At 34.7% G+C, this 23228-nt stretch overlaps 2 protein-coding genes and 3 pseudogenes across 2 annotated transcripts; 2 read left to right on the forward strand and 3 right to left on the reverse strand.

Moving 5' to 3' along the window:
- Positions 1–39: 39 nt before the first annotated feature.
- LOC120137780 lies at positions 40–1606 on the reverse strand (annotated as a pseudogene).
- A 4020-nt stretch (positions 1607–5626) lies between these two features.
- On the forward strand, positions 5627–7064 carry LOC120137858 (annotated as a pseudogene).
- Positions 7065–7957: 893 nt separating this feature from the next.
- On the forward strand, positions 7958–11840 carry LOC120137781 (annotated as a pseudogene).
- Positions 11841–11891: 51 nt separating this feature from the next.
- LOC120137859 (ribosomal RNA-processing protein 8-like) lies at positions 11892–14608 on the reverse strand. Its single transcript, XM_039153506.1, has 9 exons — positions 14348–14608; positions 14207–14268; positions 14032–14083; positions 13239–13353; positions 13004–13098; positions 12520–12626; positions 12320–12434; positions 12204–12248; positions 11892–12010 (listed from the first exon to the last, which is right to left on the reverse strand). The coding sequence occupies exons 1-9, from the start codon at positions 14549–14551 to the stop codon at positions 11939–11941; spliced, it is 867 nt and encodes a 288-aa protein (XP_039009437.1). The 5' UTR covers positions 14552–14608; the 3' UTR covers positions 11892–11938.
- A 469-nt stretch (positions 14609–15077) lies between these two features.
- On the reverse strand, positions 15078–18982 carry LOC120137856 (serine/threonine-protein kinase D6PK-like). The gene is made up of 3 exons (XM_039153505.1): positions 18722–18982; positions 17071–18331; positions 15078–16142 (listed from the first exon to the last, which is right to left on the reverse strand). The coding sequence occupies exons 2-3, from the start codon at positions 18213–18215 to the stop codon at positions 15269–15271; spliced, it is 2019 nt and encodes a 672-aa protein (XP_039009436.1). The 5' UTR covers positions 18216–18331; positions 18722–18982; the 3' UTR covers positions 15078–15268.
- Between the last annotated feature and the right edge of the window lie 4246 nt (positions 18983–23228).

Raw genomic sequence — 23228 nt, forward strand, 5'->3', positions numbered from 1 at the left:
TGTAACATATATGTTGATGTTTCCCAAGAATGTTAATGGCTATGAAGAAAATTTAGGGACTGGGCAAAAAACCAGAGTATTCGACATAATATTCGAAATTATCATTACAATACCTGGTTCGTTTTCATCATCACCTTGGTCCGACTCTGAACCAGAACCCCATCGGTCCCCTCCGTCATCAAAGTTCCAACGGTCGCCTGCAGGGGGAATCAAGAACTGAGAATCACTTTCATTTTCAGCTGAATCCCTAACTTCGGAGATAATTTCTTCAACTGCCTTTTCCTTATTTTGTTTCTTCGACTTCTTCTTGCCTTCCCCGGCCATGGTTTCACCCATTAACTCCTCCGTTTCCTTTTGCTCTGTTGACAATAATTTACCAAGAATTAACACAATAAGCCACTTAATCTAATAAATCTGAGTAAGATTTGAACCTAATTTATTGAGAAATCGTTTCCCATTGATATGCTTCCAAATATGCTCCTCGGACTTATTAACAGTATCACCGGTTAGTTTACAAATCAACTTCGAGCTGATAAACAACCAAATAGAAACTCATAATCAATCGTATTGGCAGAAAACACATGAATGATGAAACAAACAAAAGATAAACGATTCACCTAGAGGTATAAATGAAACACATCTCCTCACAACTTAGTTTGCTTGAAAGAAATTTGAATTTGACACGGCCATTGTTGAGTTTGACCTCAAACAGCCAACGACCAAGTTCCAATATCTTAACGCTTAACTCGAGTACTGAAAATTGCAATTCGAACTCGAACACAAGCTTGAACACAAATAATCAAGCATCAAACCAAAAATGAAAAACAGGCTCATTTTTCCTACTAGGTAAATGAACCTAATTGATTAAGCACGGGAAAGAAGAGGGTCTTGTTTGAACATGTTGAGAGGGGGTTGGAGTGAGATAAAGTAAACTCGATGAGCCCTAAACCACAACGTTTGTTTATCACCAAAGTAATGAATTATGGATTTTTTTATTTATTTTGTTTCTAATGTTTTAATTATTTAATAGTTTGAATTGTAATGTTTGTATTTATTTTTTTTATTATTTAATTTGTAATGTTTTTTATTTAATGTTTCTATTTAATTTTTTAATGTATTTAATGTTTCTATTTATTATTTAGATTGTATAACTGAAATCTACACCGCAATAGCTATGTGGGAGCTTGCTTTGACAATAGGCATGATGGCTTGACAAATAATGTAGGACTCCAAGTTGGGATGATCATGGTTGATCCCTCTAGCACAACATGTATGAGGATTGTTGTATACTGTTAGTTCTCATATGTTGTTTTTCCTCTTCCTCTTCCTCTGTGATACACGAATCATCCAATTGTATCCGTTATCACGTTGGACACAGTGACAGACATACTTTTTGGTGGTGGATCGATCCACTCTAGAGTGAACAGAATTATGAATATTATAATTCTTAATTACAATCATCGCTTCATCTTTGGATGAAACTCCATTCTGATATATAACTCACCATCATTAACTGATGAGTTAAATTCATAGTCACCAATATTAGCATATCCGAAAATTCTAGATCGTACATTGCATCATATTCATCTTCATACATGAACTTCATCTATATCATCATCGGAGTCCATGTTGAATTGTGGTGATTCGGGCTCAACGAATAGTCTAGTCTCAGCACCATCTGCATCTGGCTCACGAAGAGGTTTTTTTTGTGGAGACGAAGGTTCCTCTTTGATATCAATATTTAGGTCGAACAAGCCGGTAGTTAAATGTCTTCTCCTTTAACTTGAAGGCATTATGTCATACGGGCCACAAACTAAGTGTTGTGTTAAAGGCATTTCCATATTAAGGTCGAAGAAGCTCTAGTTGAATGCCTAAACTGGAACTTAAAGGCATCGTATCAAATTGGTATTGAACAACTTGTTGTGTCGAAGGCATCTCCATATTCAGGTCAAAAAATTGGCAGATGAATGTCTTCCCCTTGAATTGGAAGGGATGTTGCCATACGATTGTTCATGGAGTTATCTCGATAGAGATCATAACTAGTTGCTGATGAATGTCTCCCCATTGAACTTGATGGAATGGTACCAGGATGCAAATTTGCTATTAACGAGGTAAAATCATTATATGTGTAACAACATCTGAATTTTAACTCTGAGCATCAACCATCATAGCAGCATTATCATCGTTTGAGAGATTGAACGCTTTATAAGTTAATGGAAATACTTCAGTTAAAAATCTGTAATGAAGTGAGGACAGTCTTCTAATACTCCCAACATGAACCGTCATGGAAATTTTGTGATTAGCTCCTCAAGAGTGATGTTTCTCTTGAAGTATAATTTGATATAATGATTTGATACGAAGACAACGTCGGTTTCATCTCCCGAATTGCTCTATTATAGTAAACAATAGTTGAAATACGCTGATTTTAAGAGTTTGAGGGTATTAAGGATTGAGAGTCAAACGGTTTGAGAGATGTAGTAGATGAAATTTTTAGTAGATGAAATTTTTAGTTTTGAGTCTTATATCGTCAAAACGAATAAATGTTTCTAATATACGATAATTCTCGTAATTAAATAAATAGTATACGAATTAAAATATAAACTAATACTAAAAAAAAAAAAAAATATATTCACAATAATTTAAGTAACATAATTTAATATGTTATTGTATCGGCAAAATGTCTCGAGCTATGATTCTCATCCAATCGTAACATCCTGTATTCTATTTTACAGCCACAAAAGTAATAAAAAATAATTAGTACAATAAAATTTGATAAAATAATTAAATATTAAATAAATAAATATAAAAATTATTTTACCTTCTAAAAACCATAATAAAATCTATTTAGCTTGATAGAATGAATTAATAGAATGAATAATGTGAAAGTAATTTTGGTGTGGTTTGATAATTGAATTGGGAGGTATTTATAGGAGGAGGGGATGGGAATAGGTGGTTGGCCGGAATTTCGGGTAATAATTGAAGGGGGAATAATGGAGGCGCCTCATGCACTGTGTCCTCTGTGTGTCAGAATTTCCCCACGAAGGTCTGTAATGCGCCTTGCTCGAAGGCGCATCCTCGGGAACGCGTTTTCCCACCGTGATGCCAACTCAAACAAAACCTATCGAAGGCACGCGCCTTATTAGAAATGATGCTAGATTGGTAAAATTTGGAAATGGTTGCTAACATATAATATTTTATTATTAGGATGATTTTTCGGTAAAAACGCTAAAATGATCCTTTATTAAAATATGATTATATATTTTGTTGGGCAATTTATTTTTAACGAATTAAATTTAAATTATTTTTAAAAATCCATTTGTAGGAAACAAACGTGCACATATGATATAAAGCAAGTGAACTTTATTTTGAAAAGATATATCAAATGCAAGCGTGTGTATCTTTGTGCTCAATTGGTTGGCAACGGTGGGGTTGAGGCGAGAGTCACTTCGCAGTTGATGCGTGATTTTACAACAGTAACGAATTAGAAATATTATATATATTAATAATATAAAACTTTAGGAGGCATAATTTAAATTTAAAAATTAATAAGTTAATACAATTAATAAAATAAATACTTTATTAAAAATTCAAATTTTAAAATAAATATTTATCCACCTTCACACTATAATGAATCAGGCAGAACTAGGGTTGTAGATGAGACGATATATTGTGAGTTGTTCGAGCCAAAGTTCAATAAATACTAGAGCTCGAGCTCGAGCTCAATTCGAGCTCTTAACAAGCCAAAATGAATTATTTGATATTCAACTCAAAAAAGTTCTTGACCAGCTCAAAAATATAATATATTAATATTTTATTTTTTAAAATTATTAATAATATTAACATTTATGTGTTGATTTTTAAAAAATATAGTAAAAGTTTTTATGTATTTAATATTCAGGTTCGAGTTTAAGTTTGAGGCTTTAATCGAGTAAAAAAATCTTTTTCGAACTTTTACAAGCTTCAGTTCAAATTTCGAGTTCGAATCGAGTTTAAAAATTTTAGACTCCATTTTCGACTCAAGCGAGCTCTTCCACTGTGGTGAGTCGACGCACGCCTCACGCTTAACAAAAACATCCCCCACAAATGCTCATCCACTTTACGCTATTGCCTTTGCTTCCTTCTGTATATTACTCGATGGCTCTTTTGTTTCATTATCGGTTTTGTTCATTGCAAATTGTATTTCTTTTATTAAATTAAAGATGATTATAAAATAATATATATTTTAAATACTTTTAATCATTTGATAATAAATATTTAATTATTTTTACAGTCACCGATACTCAAATTTATAATCTTTAAAAACAACAATAATTTATCACGTCAAATTTAAACTTCAATTTCTTAACGATTAAAATTCACAGAAAATCACCATCGGAGATAAGGACAAAAACTGAAATGGAATTGATTCCAAATCGCCATTGATGGAGACCACCACTCACGAAGCTCAAATTACAACAACTTGGTAGATTCCATTTAAGGCACCCAATTTCTCTTTATTTCAACCAAAATATTCAACTCTATTATTTATAACTTGCTTTTTTTATAAATATTTTACACTTTTTTAAAGATAAATTATTTCATGGTCCCGGCTCACCAGTTATCCATGATCTCAGTGAACGAGAGTCACAAATTTTAAAATAACTTCTAAATAATTGTTCATCCTTTATTTATACGTAGGACTGAGGTGAAGATCTTAGAAAAAAATAGATGGCAAACTATTATTGGTTGAGATCACGGATGACGTGGTGAGTCGGGACCATCTACTAATTTTTCGTGTGTTCTAGTTTTTCCAACACTTTCCTACGTTATTTGGTTATATGTCTAGTTGAACTTAAGTTTAATTTAATTTCAATGGAACGAGTATTGAATCGAGTTTAATCTAATTATTGTTTAGACTCAACTTACTCTTACATATAGTTAGTGATGGTAATTTAACCCGAATTTAAAAGGGTTCCGATCTGATAGGGTCGGATATTTTTTAAAAAATCAAGTTTGGGTCGGGTCAGATTTTTTGAGGGGCGAGATTTGTCGGGTCAAGTTTGGGTGGAGGGTAAAAACTTCCATCCCGACTCGACCCGAGGATAATGACGTAATTTTCTTAAAAACTTTATTTTTTAAATTAAATCCTTATTTTTTATGGGGTAGAGTCGGAGTCGGGTTGAAGATATATATTTTTCGGATCGATCGGATTGGGTGAAGATATAAAATTTTAAATTCGGGTCAATTTCGATTGGAAGATGCATATTTTTAGATCGGGCCGATTGACCAAAAATCCGACCCGTTTCCATCCCTACATGTAGTGTAATAAACTTAATTATTTATGATTTTAAAGGGAAATTTTATTTGTAGAAAGAGTTAAAATTCATAAAGTAAATTTCCCGGTAAAATAAAAAATAAAATGTTCAAAATTCTTAAAATTTGAGAGAAGTGGCCCAAATTCTAAGAGATTAATATTTATTAATTATTATATTTTATTATAAAAGTTATTTCAAAATAATTTATTAAATTATAAAGATGATTGAATGCTAATTTGATTCGATTGATATTACTATTTTCCTCATAATATTCAGGAGTGGGTCTATATGTATAATGCAAGCAAATCCTTTGGATGCTCATTACCCTGTTTTGGTATAATGGAGAATGTACAAGTGTTGATTATTATATTTGTTTTCTCAGTTTTGAGCATGGAAAGTGTGGGTTTGGGGGACCTGAAAATCTGCGATTTCAGAGCAATTTATAACTTTGGTGATTCCAATTCCGATACTGGTGGTAGCTCCGCTGCATTTTGGATAGCCGGCCTACCGCCCGGCGAGACTTTCTTCGGCAGGCCGGTCGGAAGGGCCAGTGACGGACGTCTCATAATCGATTTCATCGGTAAAAAAAATCTCAATCTGCTCTCCATGCATTCCATTGATTTGAGGTTCTTTTTCATAATTTTTGTTCATGTTTGCAGCTGAACACCTTGATTTACCTTACTTGAGTCCTTACCTGGATTCCATTGGGACGAGTTTCAGACATGGTGCTAATTTTGCCATTGGGGGATCAACCATTAGGCCACAGAACGAATCGATGTCGTCGAACGGTGTGAGTCCGTTCTCACTCGACGTTCAGATCGTACAATTCGACAACTTCAAGATTCGGACCGGCTATTTCTACGAGCGAGGTAACGCCGGGCATCGCCGTTATCTCCCGAGACCAAAGGACTTCTCAAAGGCTCTTTATATACTCGACATCGGCCAAAATGACATCGCTGCTGGTTTGAGGAAGAAGAACGATACAGATTTTCATGTTTCGGTTCCAGATATAGTTGATCAGCTAGCTAAAGCGGTTCAAGTAAGTCCCAGCCTTCATTTCAAAATCGAAGTAGTCGTAAAATCCGTACGGACATCAACTGTTTGTATAATCGTATTCAACAGAATCTGTATGAACAAGGAGCAAGGACATTTTGGATACATAATACAGGCCCGATTGGTTGCTTGCCCGTAAGCCTTCATCGTCGTGATATTCGGCCTCAAGAACTTGACAAGCACGGCTGTCTCAAAGCTCAAAATGCTTATTCAATGGGGTTCAACAGGAAGCTTAAGGACAGAGTGATCCAACTCAGGACCGAGCTGCTGCATGCTGCTCTCACGTATGTGGATATTTATGCTGCAAAGTATGAATTGATTGCCAATGCAGAAAAACAAGGTGAACTACCTAAATTGTGAATCTACTAACCCGGATCGAGTACCGCAAATATCTTGACGATGTCGATTTTTGTTTTGGTGGGTAGGATTCGTTGATCCTGCAAATATCTGCTGCGGATTCATGAAGATGAGATTCAAGTGTATTGTGGCCGCAAAGAAAACATAAATGGAACTGAAATCTATGCCGGTTCTTGCGGGAACCCTTTGGACTACGTCAGCTGGGATGGCGTCCACTTCTCCGAGGCTGCCAACCGTTGGATTGCTCATCGGATAATCAATGGTTCATTTAGTGAACCGCCTTTGCCCATTAAACACGCCTGCCATAAACCCTAGTTCTTGTCTAAATCATTCATGGAATTAACGGTAGGACCGTCAAAAAAATATTATCGAAGTATATTAAATATTATTGAACTTTAAGGTTTGTATTATTTTTATTACTTAATTTCAAATTGACGGGGTCGTATCATTAAATTTTTCCTTCTGAACTAATTTGAATTTTTTATTGAAAAATATGAATGACGAGAAGTATCATTTTAAGAAGATGAACAACATATTTTAAATTTGGTTTCGGACGATCGTTAGAGAAGATTAGATTATTAACATATTAAATTTTTAGATAAATTTATTATTTAAAATGAGTTTTCTAAAAAAATTAATCTGATGCGAAAAAAAACCTTTAGACGAACAACTCCTAATGTGTTGAGTATTCATTTGAAGTGATGAAAGGAAGCTAAAACCTATGTTTCACTGATAATACAGGGAAGGATATAGGGACGTGAAATGGTAATTTTTAAAATTACGCAGTACATGTATAGTGAATATAAATAAATTTTAAAATTGATAATTACTATAAAATCATATTATATTATACTCATATCTAAATTTATGTTTGCACTATCTTTGTTAAAATGGACATATCTTGAGTATATGATATTTTATTAAGACGTTTCAATGTGTTAAAAATTGTAACTAAAAGACGGTTCATACGTAAGAAGACATCTTATCCTAGAAATGTCTGGTTCTCATTCGAAAATTCGTAGTAAATCATATTTTTTATTATAATTTTAAGTTAAATCTAAAAAATAACATTGGGTATGCGAGTAACATCAAACATTTTTCTTGATACGTTCCTAGAAATTTCTCCGATGTACCCAACTAGTTCTAACCGTATCCTTTCAACATGAGACGGCCTTGGTACATAAATTGTACCCGTCTCGTACTCATCTCGGGGACATATTAGGTACTTGAAATGGAATTAGATTGACGTACGCATGCAGCATAGGCTAAAACAGGCCTGGGATTCATGGGACCAGCCGACCAGGCCGGTTTTTGAGGATGTTAGCAGTTCTGGTTGCTATAATTGTCTGTCTTCCAATTTCAAAGCTTCAATTTTTTCACTGAATCTCACTCTTCCAATGAAAACCCAGATTGAGGATTTTCGTTTTGGTTCCAAGTACGTTGTTGTTCTCATTTGCTTGCCAAGTATTCTTTTGCTTTCTTTAGTGTTTCATTCAACGATTCGTATTTTTGTTTGGTCGTTTGTTTAACAAAGTTTCATTTTTTTAATTGCATAATCATAAACACAACTGTATTTACGACCAGATTAAACTGTTTTGCCAATTACAAGACAAGATTTTGTTTCCAACCATAAATGGATTGTATTTTTAGCTCATCGATGATGTTAGTTAACCATATAAGTAAATTTTTAGTGGAACTTTGTTGGTTTTCATTCCCATCTTTTATGGCTTTCCCTGCTATTTAGCCTGTGAACAATGTTGAAAAAGAACGAAATCCAAACTTGTTTTTATCTCAGTTTGAAGATCAATCATCAAAATTCACCCTTTATCCGTCCCCACTAGTTCATAGTCGTCTAGAAAGAGTATCTTTCCGGTCGAATTATGAACTAGTGCCAAAGATTTAACAGTTAACCTCGATTGCATGATTCAAGTATTAGGTGAAATTGGTGCACGAAGAACAGCCGATTTTCAACGAGTCAGGCCGCCATAGAGCACGATTAGCTGAGATTTATCAGTCATTTTGGTTCGAAGCTCTACCTCGACGACAACATCTGGTGCGTTTTATCTTGAGCATAATGGGATGTTTATCTAATGTACAATGCCATCAGCCGAGATGTATCTACGACTAAGAAGGGTATGATAGGTGCTAATGTTCGATTTTTTTGGATATGTAATGTCATGATCAATTCATACTGCCTGTTTTGATCCTGGTAAACCATTTGCAGCACCAGTTTAACCTGCGGATTATCGGTTCGGTTTGAACGTCGAATTTGATGTTTCATCCTGGTAAGAGAAGACTAACAAGACCTTTCGCATAATGGGAGGTCCATTACGGAGGTATCACCTTTCGTACCATTCTCTACTAAAAGCTAGAGTGATTTTAGTTTCTTTTTATATCTTCTGCATTCAATGGCATTTTTATGAGTTTATACGGCATCCGATAACGTCTCCGTCGGGCTGCAGTGGTAATTTAATTAAACCAAATGAAACGATGAGGTTTATCCTAACGACTTTTGCCGGAGTTTTTTCCGGATTCCTTTTAGGAGCAGCCTTTCAAGTACTTCTAATGAAGGTACATAAACCACTCCCTGCAATCTTCCATTGCTAGTAAAATGGTTTTGTTTTGTTTCGTTACCCTTCTTCCGATGTCGTTTAACATCGAGTAACGAGCCTGTTTCGATATGTTAAAACTTCGATAGATGAATCCTGCATCCAGCTTCCCTTCCATGTATATCAAGGGCAGATATTCCTCTCTTTCAACACAATCATTGTTCAATGCTTTCAACTCTCTCAAGGGTAATAAGGTTGTCCCAATGGCATCTAACAAACACAAGGTGAATCCTCTTTGGTAGTATACGTCTCATTTCGATATGCATCATTCTCGGATGGCATCTCATCCTTACTGATTATATAATTCAACTTCCTTCTTGCCGGCGTAAAATTAGATCGTCATCGATAATTAGTGTAGCATTTTCGAAGGAAAATCGATGAACGTTGACACTTGCAGTTTTAGCCGGCACACTAACTTTCAATCCTTAACCGTGGCAGATATGGGTTCCAACGAACCCAAGGGGTGCTGAAAGACTTCCGCTTCGAATAATTACTTCGGAAGCGGATTTTTATCTTCATCAACGGACAAGCCGAGTGAGGTATCCATCTTATACATTTTACCCTTCTTGGCCTCTTTTTTATGTTCCGTTTTCTGACTGATACATGTTGGAGAGTATGAACCGGTTGTCATCTGCATCGAAGAAAAAATTCGTGTTCGAATCGGGCCGCAAAAATTACTCCACTTTTTCCATTGTGACTCAATTCTTTGGTTGACGGACTACCTTTTGCAGGACTTAACGAACAAACCAAAGGATCTTGTAACTTTACTGTTGGTTATAATCAGAGAAACAATATCGACGCAGCTGAAAAAAAGGTTGGTCCTTTCTCTTGACATACATACATACATTTATATATGTTCTTGCCTCGATCTTCCCCGGAATATCCGAATTCTCTTATCCGAAACCTTTATTTCGAAGTTCTCAGACAACTTCACTATAATGTTGTTTCATTACGATGGTGTAACCACTGAATTGGACGAATTAGAGTGGCCGAAGCTGGCTATTCACGTGAGCATTCAAAAGCAGAGTAAATGGTTAGCATCTAGCTCGTTTTCTTCATATAATCTACATCAGTCTAGCTAATTTTATTCCATTTTGCTAACCCCTGTGGTGTTGAATCAAGGTGGTATGCGAAGCGGTTTTTGCACCCCAACATCGTTGCACCCTACGACTACATCTTTATATGGGATGAGGATCTTGGGGTCGAGAATTTCAATGCAGAGGAGTAATTTGTTAATCTCACTGTCTAGGTTCAAATAAAAACATTGATCGAGTAAGCCGCCACTGAACTTGTTTGATTCTCAGGTACATAAAACTTGTCCGAAGACATGGTTTAGAAATATCACATTCGATGTCCATAGTGCTACGTATACATGTGCAATGACAAGGAAGAGAGACGACACTGAAATTCACAGGTAAGAACCTCATATATGACTGCTTTCGCTGTTGTACACATATCCATATCCGACACTCACCCCGAAGTCCGAGCAACATAGGCTTCGATATATCCGATCAACAAGACCTTTTGCTTTTTGTTCCTGCAGGGATGTAAAGGAGAAACCTGGCTAGTATAACGATCCAAATTTGCCTCCGTGCTTATTGTACGAAGCATCATTTATAGTCAACATATTGCTTATTTTTCAATTATTTTGCTAATTGTCTCCGTGCTTATTGTATGAAGCATCATATATAGTCAACATATTGATTATTTCTCAATTATTTTGCTAATTGTTCTCGTCTCGGTACTAAGATTTGTCGAGATTATGGCTACCATCTTCTCTCGGGATGCATGGCGATGTGTTTGGCATATGATTCAGGTTGAGCAGCGAGCTGATTTCTTCCGTATGTTATCATTCCTCATCTTTTTCCATGATTCTGATATAGTTTCTCCTTCGATATTGCAGAATGACTTGGTTCATGGATGGGGTCTGGATTTCGCTCTCCGGAAATGCGTCGAGGTTAGTAGCAATCTTCTCATTCCTGGAATATTCGAACTCAAGTCCTTCGTTGATCATAAAACGTTGTCTGAATCAGCCATCTCATGAGAAAATGGGCGTGGTGGATGCTCAGTGGATTGTTCATCAAGGTGTGCCGTCACTGGGGAACCAGGTACATAAAAACTGTAAAAGCACTTGTGTTACTATCATATTGTTGTACTCTGTCCATATATGTGACGGACACGAATGTCAATCACCGATATTTCGAACGAAAACGAAGAATCAGAGCAACAAAAATCACTATTTCATATGCACATATATTTCAACGGATTCTTCCTACGTCTCGTACAGAACACGGAAAGGGGGATGTACCCAATACTCCGTTTTCTATCGTGCTCGCCGATTCCGTTTGAATCACCGATGATTCTTTCGACGAGAGTAATAAAAGCTCCAAATAACCTATGGCAGGTGAGAGAAAGGTGTGAGAAAGACTGGAGAATGTTCCAAGATAGGATGAACGCCGCGGAGAAAGCGTATGATGAAGCATGTGGATTAAGTTTTTCTAAGTTCACATATCATTGGTGGATATAATAGTACACAAATTCACAAATCTAAAACCAATATATTGTGTGTGCGTAAGATTTAGGGTTAATGAATCTCGGTATCATCAAATTTAGGGTTTATAGATATCAACGACGTTTGTACATACAAGGCTTCAGCTCTGGCCATTCAATTTCCCTACCTTCTGAGTTTTTCTTCTCCTATAAGGGAAAACATAAACAGATGTTATCTCAGATACCAATATATGTCAAACACGAATACTTCGATAAAAACGAAGGATCATAATCATGTATAGATATGTTTCGGACATATATATATATATATATCAAATAAAATACTTCAAGAAAAAAATGAAGAGTACGAGTAACATAATTTAATAAAAGGGAAACGAACCTTTTTCTTGAAGTATAATAAACCAAACATCTTATTCGAGAAATCCTGTACATATCGAAAATGAATTGGTTAAGAACAAAGGGTTTGCATTGAAGTAAATGAAAGAGTATTATAACCTTCAATTCTGAGGTAAATCCCATCTCACAAACAGCTCTTGTAAACAGGTTCGGATCCGCTCCACCGTTATTTGGGTCGAATCTGCTCTTTACCTCAGCTATCAAAAGCCAACCGCTTCAAAGAATCGAAATAAATCAGGTTATTAGCTAAAAACTCATCCCGAAAGGGCAATAACAAGCATTAAACAACATTAACAAACCTCGGCTTAAGAACTCTATATGCCTCCTGAAGATAATTAGCATAGTTAGTCCCCATCAATGAAAGGCAAAAAACAGAAACATCGACTGAGGAAGAATCGAGAGGTACCTGCAATCAAAACTCAAACACAAATCGGTTATTACTTCGAAAGCATCTGACAACTTGCGGAAGCTCAAACATTCGAGCACATTCCCACATGTATAGAGGCAGAGATTCCAAAATATTCTCTCCAATCCATGTATCATGTGCAATCAATCTGATAATGAAACCAAAAAAAGAACTTGGAATTTGATATTCGGTTTAAATTTTTGCGGCCAATTGTAGCACATAGTTTTTATAGAGATGGTTTTTAATTGATAGTAGTAATGCAGTATACATATGGTTATGGATGGACTGAAACTATGTAACAGATTCCAGTAAACACATATTGGATTCGGTCAACAACAGTGTTATAACAAGCTCGAAAAAGGGATGAATTGACATACATTTGACATATCACAAGCAACTACCAAAGGATCGTTTGAGACAAGATCAAACGAGAAAACTTTATTCTTCACATTTTTTGCAAGGCGTGCGTCACCTGAAACACAATCGAGCAGGAAGACAATGAACAAACAGTCAATGTAATGACAGTTCATGTTAAACATTAACAATGAACACGAGTTCAGTCAATTATCATTGTCACTACAAAGCAGCAAATCTGATTAAGCAGGTTCTCACCACAACCAAAATCAGCTACGATTAACGAAGAACTACGACCCTTCAGCCACTTTGTGATCATATTGACAGGCTGCTCAGGCCAATGTGACATTTGCTCCTGATATCCCGTATGGTACTGGCCAGATGGGTGAAATAGATAAGTTGAAATGCAGCTTCAATACAACACATTAACTGTATTTCTCGGACTTGAGTGAGAGTGTCAAATACTAGGTATGTGTTCTACATAGGTAGATTTAGCCTCTTTTTTACAAAAGCTTTTTCATGTATTAGGAAAGTTCTTGGACTTGTTAAATGTTAATTTGTTATATTCTCATACCCTTATCCGATACACATAGGAAAGGAGTGTCATACAGTGGTATTTAAAAAAATCGAGAAGTCGGAGCAGTATAGGAATAACAACTCGGCATCAATTACACCATGTACAAACATAACAATAAATTTAATGCAAACATCTACATTTGTTCCAACTCTTCCATTTTCTCCCAAAGCACCTTGTCGAAGAATAGATGGATGTGTATGGTAGCCTCTAAATACATAGAGTAGATATATAGAAAAGCTTAGAAAAAACTAAACATACTCATTCAGACAGGCATTGAAATCCGTATTCATATCCGAAACTCACTCAAGTCCGAGCTTAAATCATAGTTGAGCTGCCTAAGAATTCTGGAAGCTAAGGATTCAACTTTAGATGCAAATTTTTATCACAAGAAATTATAGAAAAGCCTAGTAAACTCGGGGAACATACTGAAAATCAGAGAAAACTAAAGAAAGTGTTATAATTTACATAGCTTACCATACTAAACAATTCTGGGTCTTCTTTGAAATAGTCCAGAGCTTCTTTTCCTCTAAGATAACCATAAAAAGGCTGACTTTAATAAGTTAAAATTTTAACAATGAACTCAACTTTGAAAAGACAAGATAAACCAGAAGCTTATACACAAACTTAAGAGAGAGAAAGAGATAAATACGTGCAAGTGTAAAGCTTTTCATTGATCATCCTAAAATGACCACCAGCCAACCTTGCTCTCGCCTGCAAAATCAAATTAATCTCACAAAAAAATCCAATTTCACATACATTTTATATGACATGTATATATATAGAAAGTAACCTTGTCAATAAAACTGCAGGAACTGGAAGAAGAAGAAGAAGAAGACTTGGGTGGATTTGAAGAAGCGGAAGAGTGATTAACATGGTTTTGGTGTTGATGGGTTTTTTTCTTATGTTTAATTGAGTGTTTTGGTTGCAAAGATTCTTCGATTCTTTGAGGTTTGTGGTGTTTTGCCCTTCTCTTCTTCCTGCTCTGTCCTTTCATGGTGTCCGGTCTGCTTCAACACCGCCTCCAAAAACCCTTGCTTTGTTGTTAGCCTTTTTTAAAAAAAAAATCGGATGTCTAATGTCATTGTTGGATGACTTATCAGTTGCTGATGCTCAAATTTCACTGCTGTAAGGCCCATCAAAAATAAATTATCCAAAAGAAGTTAATTTTTTTATTGAACAAAATTAAAAAATATAATCCTTAAATTATTTGAGAATGATTTTTTTTTAATATTTAAATTTTAAATTTATAAAAACAAATTTAAAATTTGTAAACTTTAAAAATAGTCATTAAATTATATATTTGTATCCTTCTTAATCTGTGTACTTATAATGAATTATTTATTCTTCCTGTCTGTGAAAATAGATAATATTGAACTACATTAAATCCTACCCCTTATATTTGAAATTTTCTTTATTGATATCGATTTGATTATTTTTTTTTCATTTACAAATTACTAACTGGAGAGATGGTATCACATGATATAAATACATGTATGAGATAGATAGATGAATGCAAAAGATAATGGCAACGACATAATCCCTCATCTCGATTCATTTGCCGATCATTATGCTTGGAGTTCAAGGGGAGTTACAACATATCGGAACTAATGGCTTATAGCTCGTTCTCACCGGCAAACGTTTAGAGCATTACAGCAGAGAATTCAGCGGAGGCGAAAACACTGTTTCTACGAAAAAAGAATGGTCACAAGAATTAAAAGAAGTCGATCTCTAGATAATTACCTGAAGGTTTCACATCTAAACCCGGAACTTTGTTATCGACGGGTGCTTTTGTCGTTTCTGTTCTGGAGGAGAAGTCCATCATGGCTTGCTTCGGCACTTCCGGTGGATTTGCGCATCGAATGAGTGCCCAATTCACGCTCTGAAAGAATGGGTGCTGTTTAACTTCGGTAGCCCCACGTCGATACGCAAGCCGATTCTGTGGTTCCTTAACGAGTAAACCTCTGATCAAGTCCCGAGCAGCGAAGCTCACGTTTGGATAATCCGGGAATCGCAATGGCTGGCCAACTATGTTAAAGAGAGTTGCCCGGTTCCCGGCCCCCTTGAATGGAGTTTTACCGAACAAAAGTTCGTAGAGAAAGATCCCGAACGTCCACCAATCTACAGCACTTCCATGGCCTTCACCTTTAATGATCTCTGGTGCCAAGTACTCGTGTGTGCCCACGAAGGACATTGATCGAGCATCGGTAGGTTCTGCTATGAGCTCAGGAAGAGGTCTCACTTGGTGGTTCGTTTCGATCTTTGCTTTGCTTTGCTTTTCTTTCTTCGGCTTGCTGGAAAAAATGCGTGGTCCAAAACATGCAGGTTGAATACAATCAGGCTGCATCACACAAGTTGGCTCGATGCATGCAGGCTGACTACAGTAAGTGGAATTTTTCGATTCCAAGGTTGAGTTCGAGGACTTGACGAGAGTAGGAGAGACGGCACATCTAAGAGAGAGATCGAAATCCGAAAGCATTATATGTCCATCTTCTCTCACCAAAACATTCTCCGGCTTAAGGTCTCTGTAGATGATCCCAAGCATGTGAAGATACTCCAAAGCAAGGAGAACTTCTGAAACGTAAAATCTGTGGAGCAAAGAAAATGTTCAATGCAAATGACAATAAATTAGAAGTAATTACTTGGTTCAATCTTTTGGCCTAATACACAGTTTGCCCCTCAAAGTATGCCCTTTTTCCCACTCTGCACCTTAGAAGTTTTTTTTTTTGGTTCAGTTTGCCCCTTCAAGTTTTCCTCCCTTACATTTTTTGGCCCAAGTTAACAGAAAAATTGGACCAATCAACTCATGCCCTGTGGCATCCTCCTCCTTCCATGGTAGAAGAAAATTTGAATCTGGGTTTAGAAGAACAAAAGTCTTTTTAATGTTTGTTAAGCAGGGGCAAAAAATGTAAGGAAGGAAAACTTTAAGAGGCAAACAGGACCCAAAAAAAAAAGCTTTAGGGTGCACAGTGGGAAAAAGGGTATACTTTGAGGGGCAAATTGTGTATTAGGCTTAATCCTTTTTTTCTGCAATCAGTCCTTATCAGACTACATTGTCACCCGATATGCTGAAGAACACAACTTATTTCAATCTGCAGATCTTATATGCTGCCTAAAATCTGAATGAACAAGACATCAATCAGGAACCTGAAATGAAATTGGAGAAGACATTGTCGACAAAACTCGACCAAATTTAAAATTTAGGCCTACAAACTTCAAGAACTGTCGAAAGATGATACTTAGATACAAGATTACAATCAGTACTGCATGCTTGCTAACTCTAGCTGCTGAACAAGAGATGACGGTAGATACAAGTTGATTTATGTTTCTAAAGAACTACAATACCGACAAAATGAGCTTTCTAGCGGCGTTACATGCTGCATATGATGGGGAAATGGAGCCATGGGTTGTCATAAAGAATCTTAAGTAAATCCAATAAAAAGAAGAAGAAAAATGCAATGATGCAGACTTGAGCATAAAGAGTAACTGATAATGAGAAGAAGATCAATAGCAAACCTGGCACCTTGCTCCGAAAAGTACTTTCCTGGTTGTCTTTGCCTGAGAGCGTGCAAGTCTCCTCCGGGGCAGAACTCCATGACCAAGCAAGAAAGCTTCTCAGTCTCAAAGTGCGTATACAAAGTAGGTAGGAAGGGATGATCTAGAGATTGGAGAATCTCTCTCTCTGTCTGAGCCCGGAGAAGCTTCTTACGACTTGCCAAAAGAGCTTTATCCATAACTTTCATGGCAAAATAAGTTTTAGTGCCGGTCAATTCCGATAGATAAACGCTGCCTATATCCCCACATCCAAGTCTCCTTAGCACCCTAAAGTGCTTAAAGTCCAAGTCCCCCTTCCGATATCTAACAGCTTGAATTGCTTCCCATCTTATATCATTTGCTTTGTGAGGCTTGTAGATGGCACTGCTCAGACAACTAGAACTGCTCTCGTCACTAACATCACTTCCAGTGCTCCCTCGATAAATGCTCGTCTTCCTACTCTCAACTATATCACATGAATTACTCACTTCACCGCTCTCACTGGACTTGTCAACGCTAGAAGCTGCACATTCACTAACTTCTGCGTCAGTAAAACTTTGTTTGGCTTCTGTGTACTGTGTACCAGTGCACACACTATGCGAAGAATTTGAGCAAAAGTTCAGTTCTGGCTGAGTTCCAGTATGGTTGGTTAACTGCATAATACCTCCTCTGCATGAACTTGGTACACTTTTTTCAGGTTCCAGTGAACCACTTGAATTCAAACTCTTATGACCATCAACTGGATGTTTGAAGCTACTAGATTTACTTTCCACTGCCAACGCCTTCATCTGGCTCAAAATAAGAACCTCTTCCTTTCCCACCGATTCGGATTTCCCCTTACTCAGTTTTTCCACATTAGGCAATTCTTCATGCTGCAAGTTGTCATAGGCTGTTTTGTATGAATGCTTTTGATAGCCTGTAGAACCATTTGGATGTCGAATAATCCTTATGCCATTATTAAGAGTGGATCCATGTGATGTAGGAGACGACCCTTCATTTCCAGATGGTTTCGGAGACGGAGGCCGAGATGACAGCCTTGTTATCCCGGATGTTGAAGCCGGGTCACCTCTATCTATACCGGAACCATGATTTTGACTATTTGATGAAGAAATAACAAGTGATTCCATTGAATAATTCAAAATGAAAACCTATCACTGCCAAACCGAAGTCCAATTTAGCCAAGTAAAACCCCTTTCCTCTAAGATAAATCCATTAATTAGAGAATCTTCAAAATTAAATGTCCCTAAAACACCAGATTCGACAGTTACAAAATACAAATAATAACTCCAATACTAAGCTGTTCAAACATAGAAATGGAACTTTAGCACTATTAAAGGAAATACCAAAGCTTATGGAGATAGATGTCAATAGCTGACCCTTAAAACAAAATAATAAACTGCAATTAACAATCAAATGAATGCAAAATCTCAGCCCTTGAAAACACACACACATATTCATAATTTCAAATTTCTCAAAAACCCAAAAAAAATATACTCTTTTTCCTTTCCTTTTTGAGAGTGAAGATCCAAACTTTGATTAGGAAAATGCATGACCAAGAATTAATAAAAATAAATAAATTCAAACTAAGGAGCAAACAAGCAAAAAGGCTTAAAAGAGGCGGAAAACAAGTTACCTGATCATAGAAAAGAGAAAACAATGCCGTAGAGCTTGAAATTACTCATGAAATGAAAACCCTAGAAAGGGAAAAACAAAATGCTGTTTGTTTGAAGAGAAAAGTGAGACAGCTTTGATTTTCTGGACTTGTTTGTGTTCCTTCTTCTCCTGAGAAGCTCTTCCAGAACCGATCCAAACAAGAAAAAGGAAGAAAACAGTAATGATAATAGTTTATTTTTCTTCTTTTCTTGGTGATTGAATGAAGAAATAAAAGTTGGAGGTGCGTAATTTTTCGTCGTTTTCTTGAAAGAAGAGTAAAGGGAAAAAGTGGAGGAAAAACAAAGGTAATTTGACGAGCAAAGCTTACACCATGTCTTGTCTTCGGTGAGCGGAGAAAAATTCAACTCGATTCGATTGTCTTCGGTGAGTAGAATAAAATTTAACTCAATTTAAATTAATTTAGAGTTGTAATTTCATAAATTTAATTTAAAAAAATTTCAAGTTCAATTCTAGTTGTAAAATACAACTAGAATAACTCGAATTTTTTAATAATTAGTGGATTTTCAAGTTTAAGTCGAATCATTAAACTTTGTATGATATACGTATATTACATATGAAAAATATATGAAAAAAATATATTTTTATTATATATGTTTATAGAAATTCACTTAAATTAGAATCAAATAATATTATAATATTATATATATTTACAATTAAATTTAAACAGAAACTCGAAAAATCAACTCGACTCGAATTTTATAAACTTAACTCAACTCAAAAAAAGTTTAAATCAAGTTCGAGTTATAAAATAGAATTCGTTAACTCAAATAACTCGACTCTACTCAATCGAACGCTCACCCCTGATCTTTAGATTGTTTCCTCTCAACTATGAAGGATCAAGCAAATAAGTGAAATAACTCAAATAACTCTACATCCTTTAAAAAATTACGACCCTTTGATATGACCTCTAACAAGCCCAAATAACTTACCAAATATTGTCAACTATTTTTATCCGCCTAACGTGCTAACATGTAAGTAATCATAATGATCATGCGTTTGATACTAACACTAAGAGTAATTATAAAATCTTCCAATCATGATCGATAGAATATATAAAATATATTATTCTCCTTAACGATTCAATTCCCTTTTACCTCTCCATGAAGACAAAGGATTTAGATATTAACCAATGATGATCTCTAGTTAGATGTGGCTCTTCATCAAAATAAAAAAAATAAAAAAAAAAGTGCAGTTTAAGTCGTAGTAATCCATTTATTTTTATTAATAATTCTTAATTTTGTAAAATTTGAACATTTAAATTTTATTTTTCAAAATAATAAATCTGTTAAATCAATTAAATTAAAAGTCAATTATTTATAAAATGATAAAACTTAATTAATTCATAATATTTCAAAAATTACATGTCGAATTCTTTATGAAAGGAGTTAAATAATTGTATTAAATGTTTTAATTGAGAGGAGGAACGAGGAAGCCGTCCACATGCAGGCACGTGCATGTTAAAAAGGCGGCACATGGACATCTGTCACGGGAGACATGCACCAATGGATTTTTAATCTTTGAAGGGCACCCCGTCCTTAATTTGGTAGTAATTAACGCCCTTAATCACGCGTGGAAAAAGTGTATTTTCACTTATTTGACCTCATCTCTTTGAAGAAAACAAATTGGGGGAATCAATGTCTAATCTTTGATTAGGAGCAGGGTTTAAAGACTCCTTTAATTAAAGATTACTGGAATAAGGGTAAATTATACATTTAATTACCTAACTATTTTCGTAATTCTGTTTTTACATAATTTTGAGAAGTTTCAATTTTAGGATAATTCGCAACATGTCATTTGTTGCCAATTATATGATGATATGTAATCTTTAATAATATTGAAATAACATAAGGATCCAATATCAATATTTAAAATATGGATAATTTCGAAAAGTTTAGTATTAACGGTTCGGTTAATTAACCTGTTAAATATAATGGTTATACCGGTTAATGGTTTCGGATTTGGATTTTTTGAACATCCCTAAGTGGTTATAAACCACAGTGACTATTATTGTCTTTAGAGGTTTCAAGTTCGTGCACTAACAATTATAAGATATTTAAATGTTAGTTAACAAATAATTGAGAATTTTCAAAAACATATTAATTAATAGAAAAAGAAATATCTTATATGTTAGACAAATTTATTTATTTTTTTAACTGGTTTACCTTTAATTTAATTTTACACTTTAATCATTTACCACTAATAAAAATATAAAATATGGCACATTAAATTATATTTTTAGAATAATTGAATGTCATTTTTTTGGAAAGTTAATAATCAAAGGAAAAAAATCAAAGTATATATATACACACATATATAAATAGTACCTAATAAAATAATATGAAATCTAATTATGAAATATTAAAACATAATTAAAGTAAATTTATAAAATTAACAAATTTAAAAGTTATATATATGAGGTAGTATTTATTAACCCTGTGTAAAACTTTTAAGTTTTATATGTTTTTTTATCATTAGAACAACGAAAAATAAATTATTAAAATTAACAATATAAAATAATTTTTTTATAAAATGTATAATAAATTTAAATTAAAAGGCGACAGTTATCTTTGATTGTTGTAGTGATACAAATCTTATCAAGTATAAGAACTGTCTTTGATAACTCAAAATCAACAAGTTTTTACTATGATTTTTTTAAATTCTACATTGTTTATATATGATTTTTCATTGTCAATAAATATATTATTTTAAACATACATTCATTAAGTGATGAAGATAAGATATATACATATACGGCGTTGTCGTCGTTCGTTCAACTCTTACTCGTGTCAATATGTATTTTTGACATGTATCACGTGTATTAGTTATTTTTTTAATATTTTTATCTACAATTTTTTCATTGTTCTCATTGGTCATTCCTTTCATTTTGGTCTCGTATGGCACTAGAATAAGAGAGATCACCTGATAAATCTACCATGTTAATAATGATGTGTCTTACAAAGCGTGATTTTTGAAAAATTTCTCACGTGACGTGACTTTATGTGTTATTTTAATTAATAATATCATTTAGGTTATATTTTAGTTAATAAATATAAAATAAATATTGATCACATAATGTTACTTCTTATTATTTTAAATATATTGTTAATAACTTTTAATTACTTAATAACGATGTTTAAAATAATAAAAGTATTTTTTTACCATTTTAAGAATTTTTTTTTAATAACGTAGGACCTCCCAATGTTAGGTTATAGAACTCAACCCTATAAGACAACCTCCGGAATGGCTCAAAGAACCCACCACTCTATTTCCGCTTTTTTCAAGATTTTCAACCAGCGCGATTCGAACCTAAGACCGGAGGTCAACTCATAATTTCAAGAGTCATTACTTTGTAAACTGAGCCACGCGTGGTAAAAAAAATATTTTTTATGCATAATTGTGAAACACTATTTTATCAGTTCTATTTGGGAGTTTTGTAGGGTAGATGTTAGGCATAGGACAGAAGCTAGTTGGATAGTGTTGCCTTTTGCTTTTTATAAAGGGTGGTACCCCGCTCTGAATTCGGGTCCCATTAACTAACCCTTCTTCTCTTTGGCCTCAGAATTTCATGATGATCTAACGGTCACGGCTGAATTTTCTCCAACATTGGACGGTTCCTGTGGAAGTTGGGATTGAAAAGATGCTTGATGTTTTCAACCCTCTTGTCTATGCTTTCTGATATTGACACATGTAATTCAATTATTATCCAGACAAAGTCCGAGTCTGGCAGGGAAGGGACCCTTGTCACCACTCACATAAACATATTTAATAGGATGAATGAATAAGGCTCTTGTAGCTAATGGGGTTGGTTTGTAGTGAGAAATTTGATAATGTTTAAGTAAGATTTTAAATTTAAATTTTTGTGTATGTAAAAAGTTTTCGGTAAGAGACTTACTTATCAAAATCAGGGTGCAATCTAGGTTGATTCAGATTAGTTAGGGCAAAGTCATGAAATTGGAGGGTAACCAAAAAAATAAGGTTCTCGTAAGATTTAAGTTCGAGTATTAAAGATTGTAAGCTATTCGAACATTCATTTTTAAATAGTTGAGATTTTTAAAACATATACTATCACTTGAAGCACCCTAAACTAATAATAAATAAATAAAAACTCTCTTTAGCATTTCAACATTCTATAGCCACAATCAATTGCTAACCATACGAGTGAGAATCATTATAAGGACATTACATTCAAGATATTACATACATGTATATAATTTTGTAGTTTGTTTGAGACAATTTCAACTTCATGACGAAATATATTGAACTCAAAGTACACTCGAGACTAACTTAACTTGCAATAGATGAGTCATCCACAATATAGCTTAACTTAACAGTAGCTATATCCCAATCGATTTGACTTACAGAAGGTCAACAAATCTTTTAGTCAATTTCAACTTCACAACAAAGGATATTGAGCTTAAAAGACACATACGATTGATTTAACTAGCGATATAGGATTCATCCGTAAC

This window comes from Hibiscus syriacus, unplaced genomic scaffold (assembly GCF_006381635.1).
Source record: "Hibiscus syriacus cultivar Baekdansim isolate YM2019G1 unplaced genomic scaffold, ASM638163v2 tig00110676_pilon, whole genome shotgun sequence".
Lineage (NCBI taxonomy): Eukaryota > Viridiplantae > Streptophyta > Magnoliopsida > Malvales > Malvaceae > Hibiscus > Hibiscus syriacus.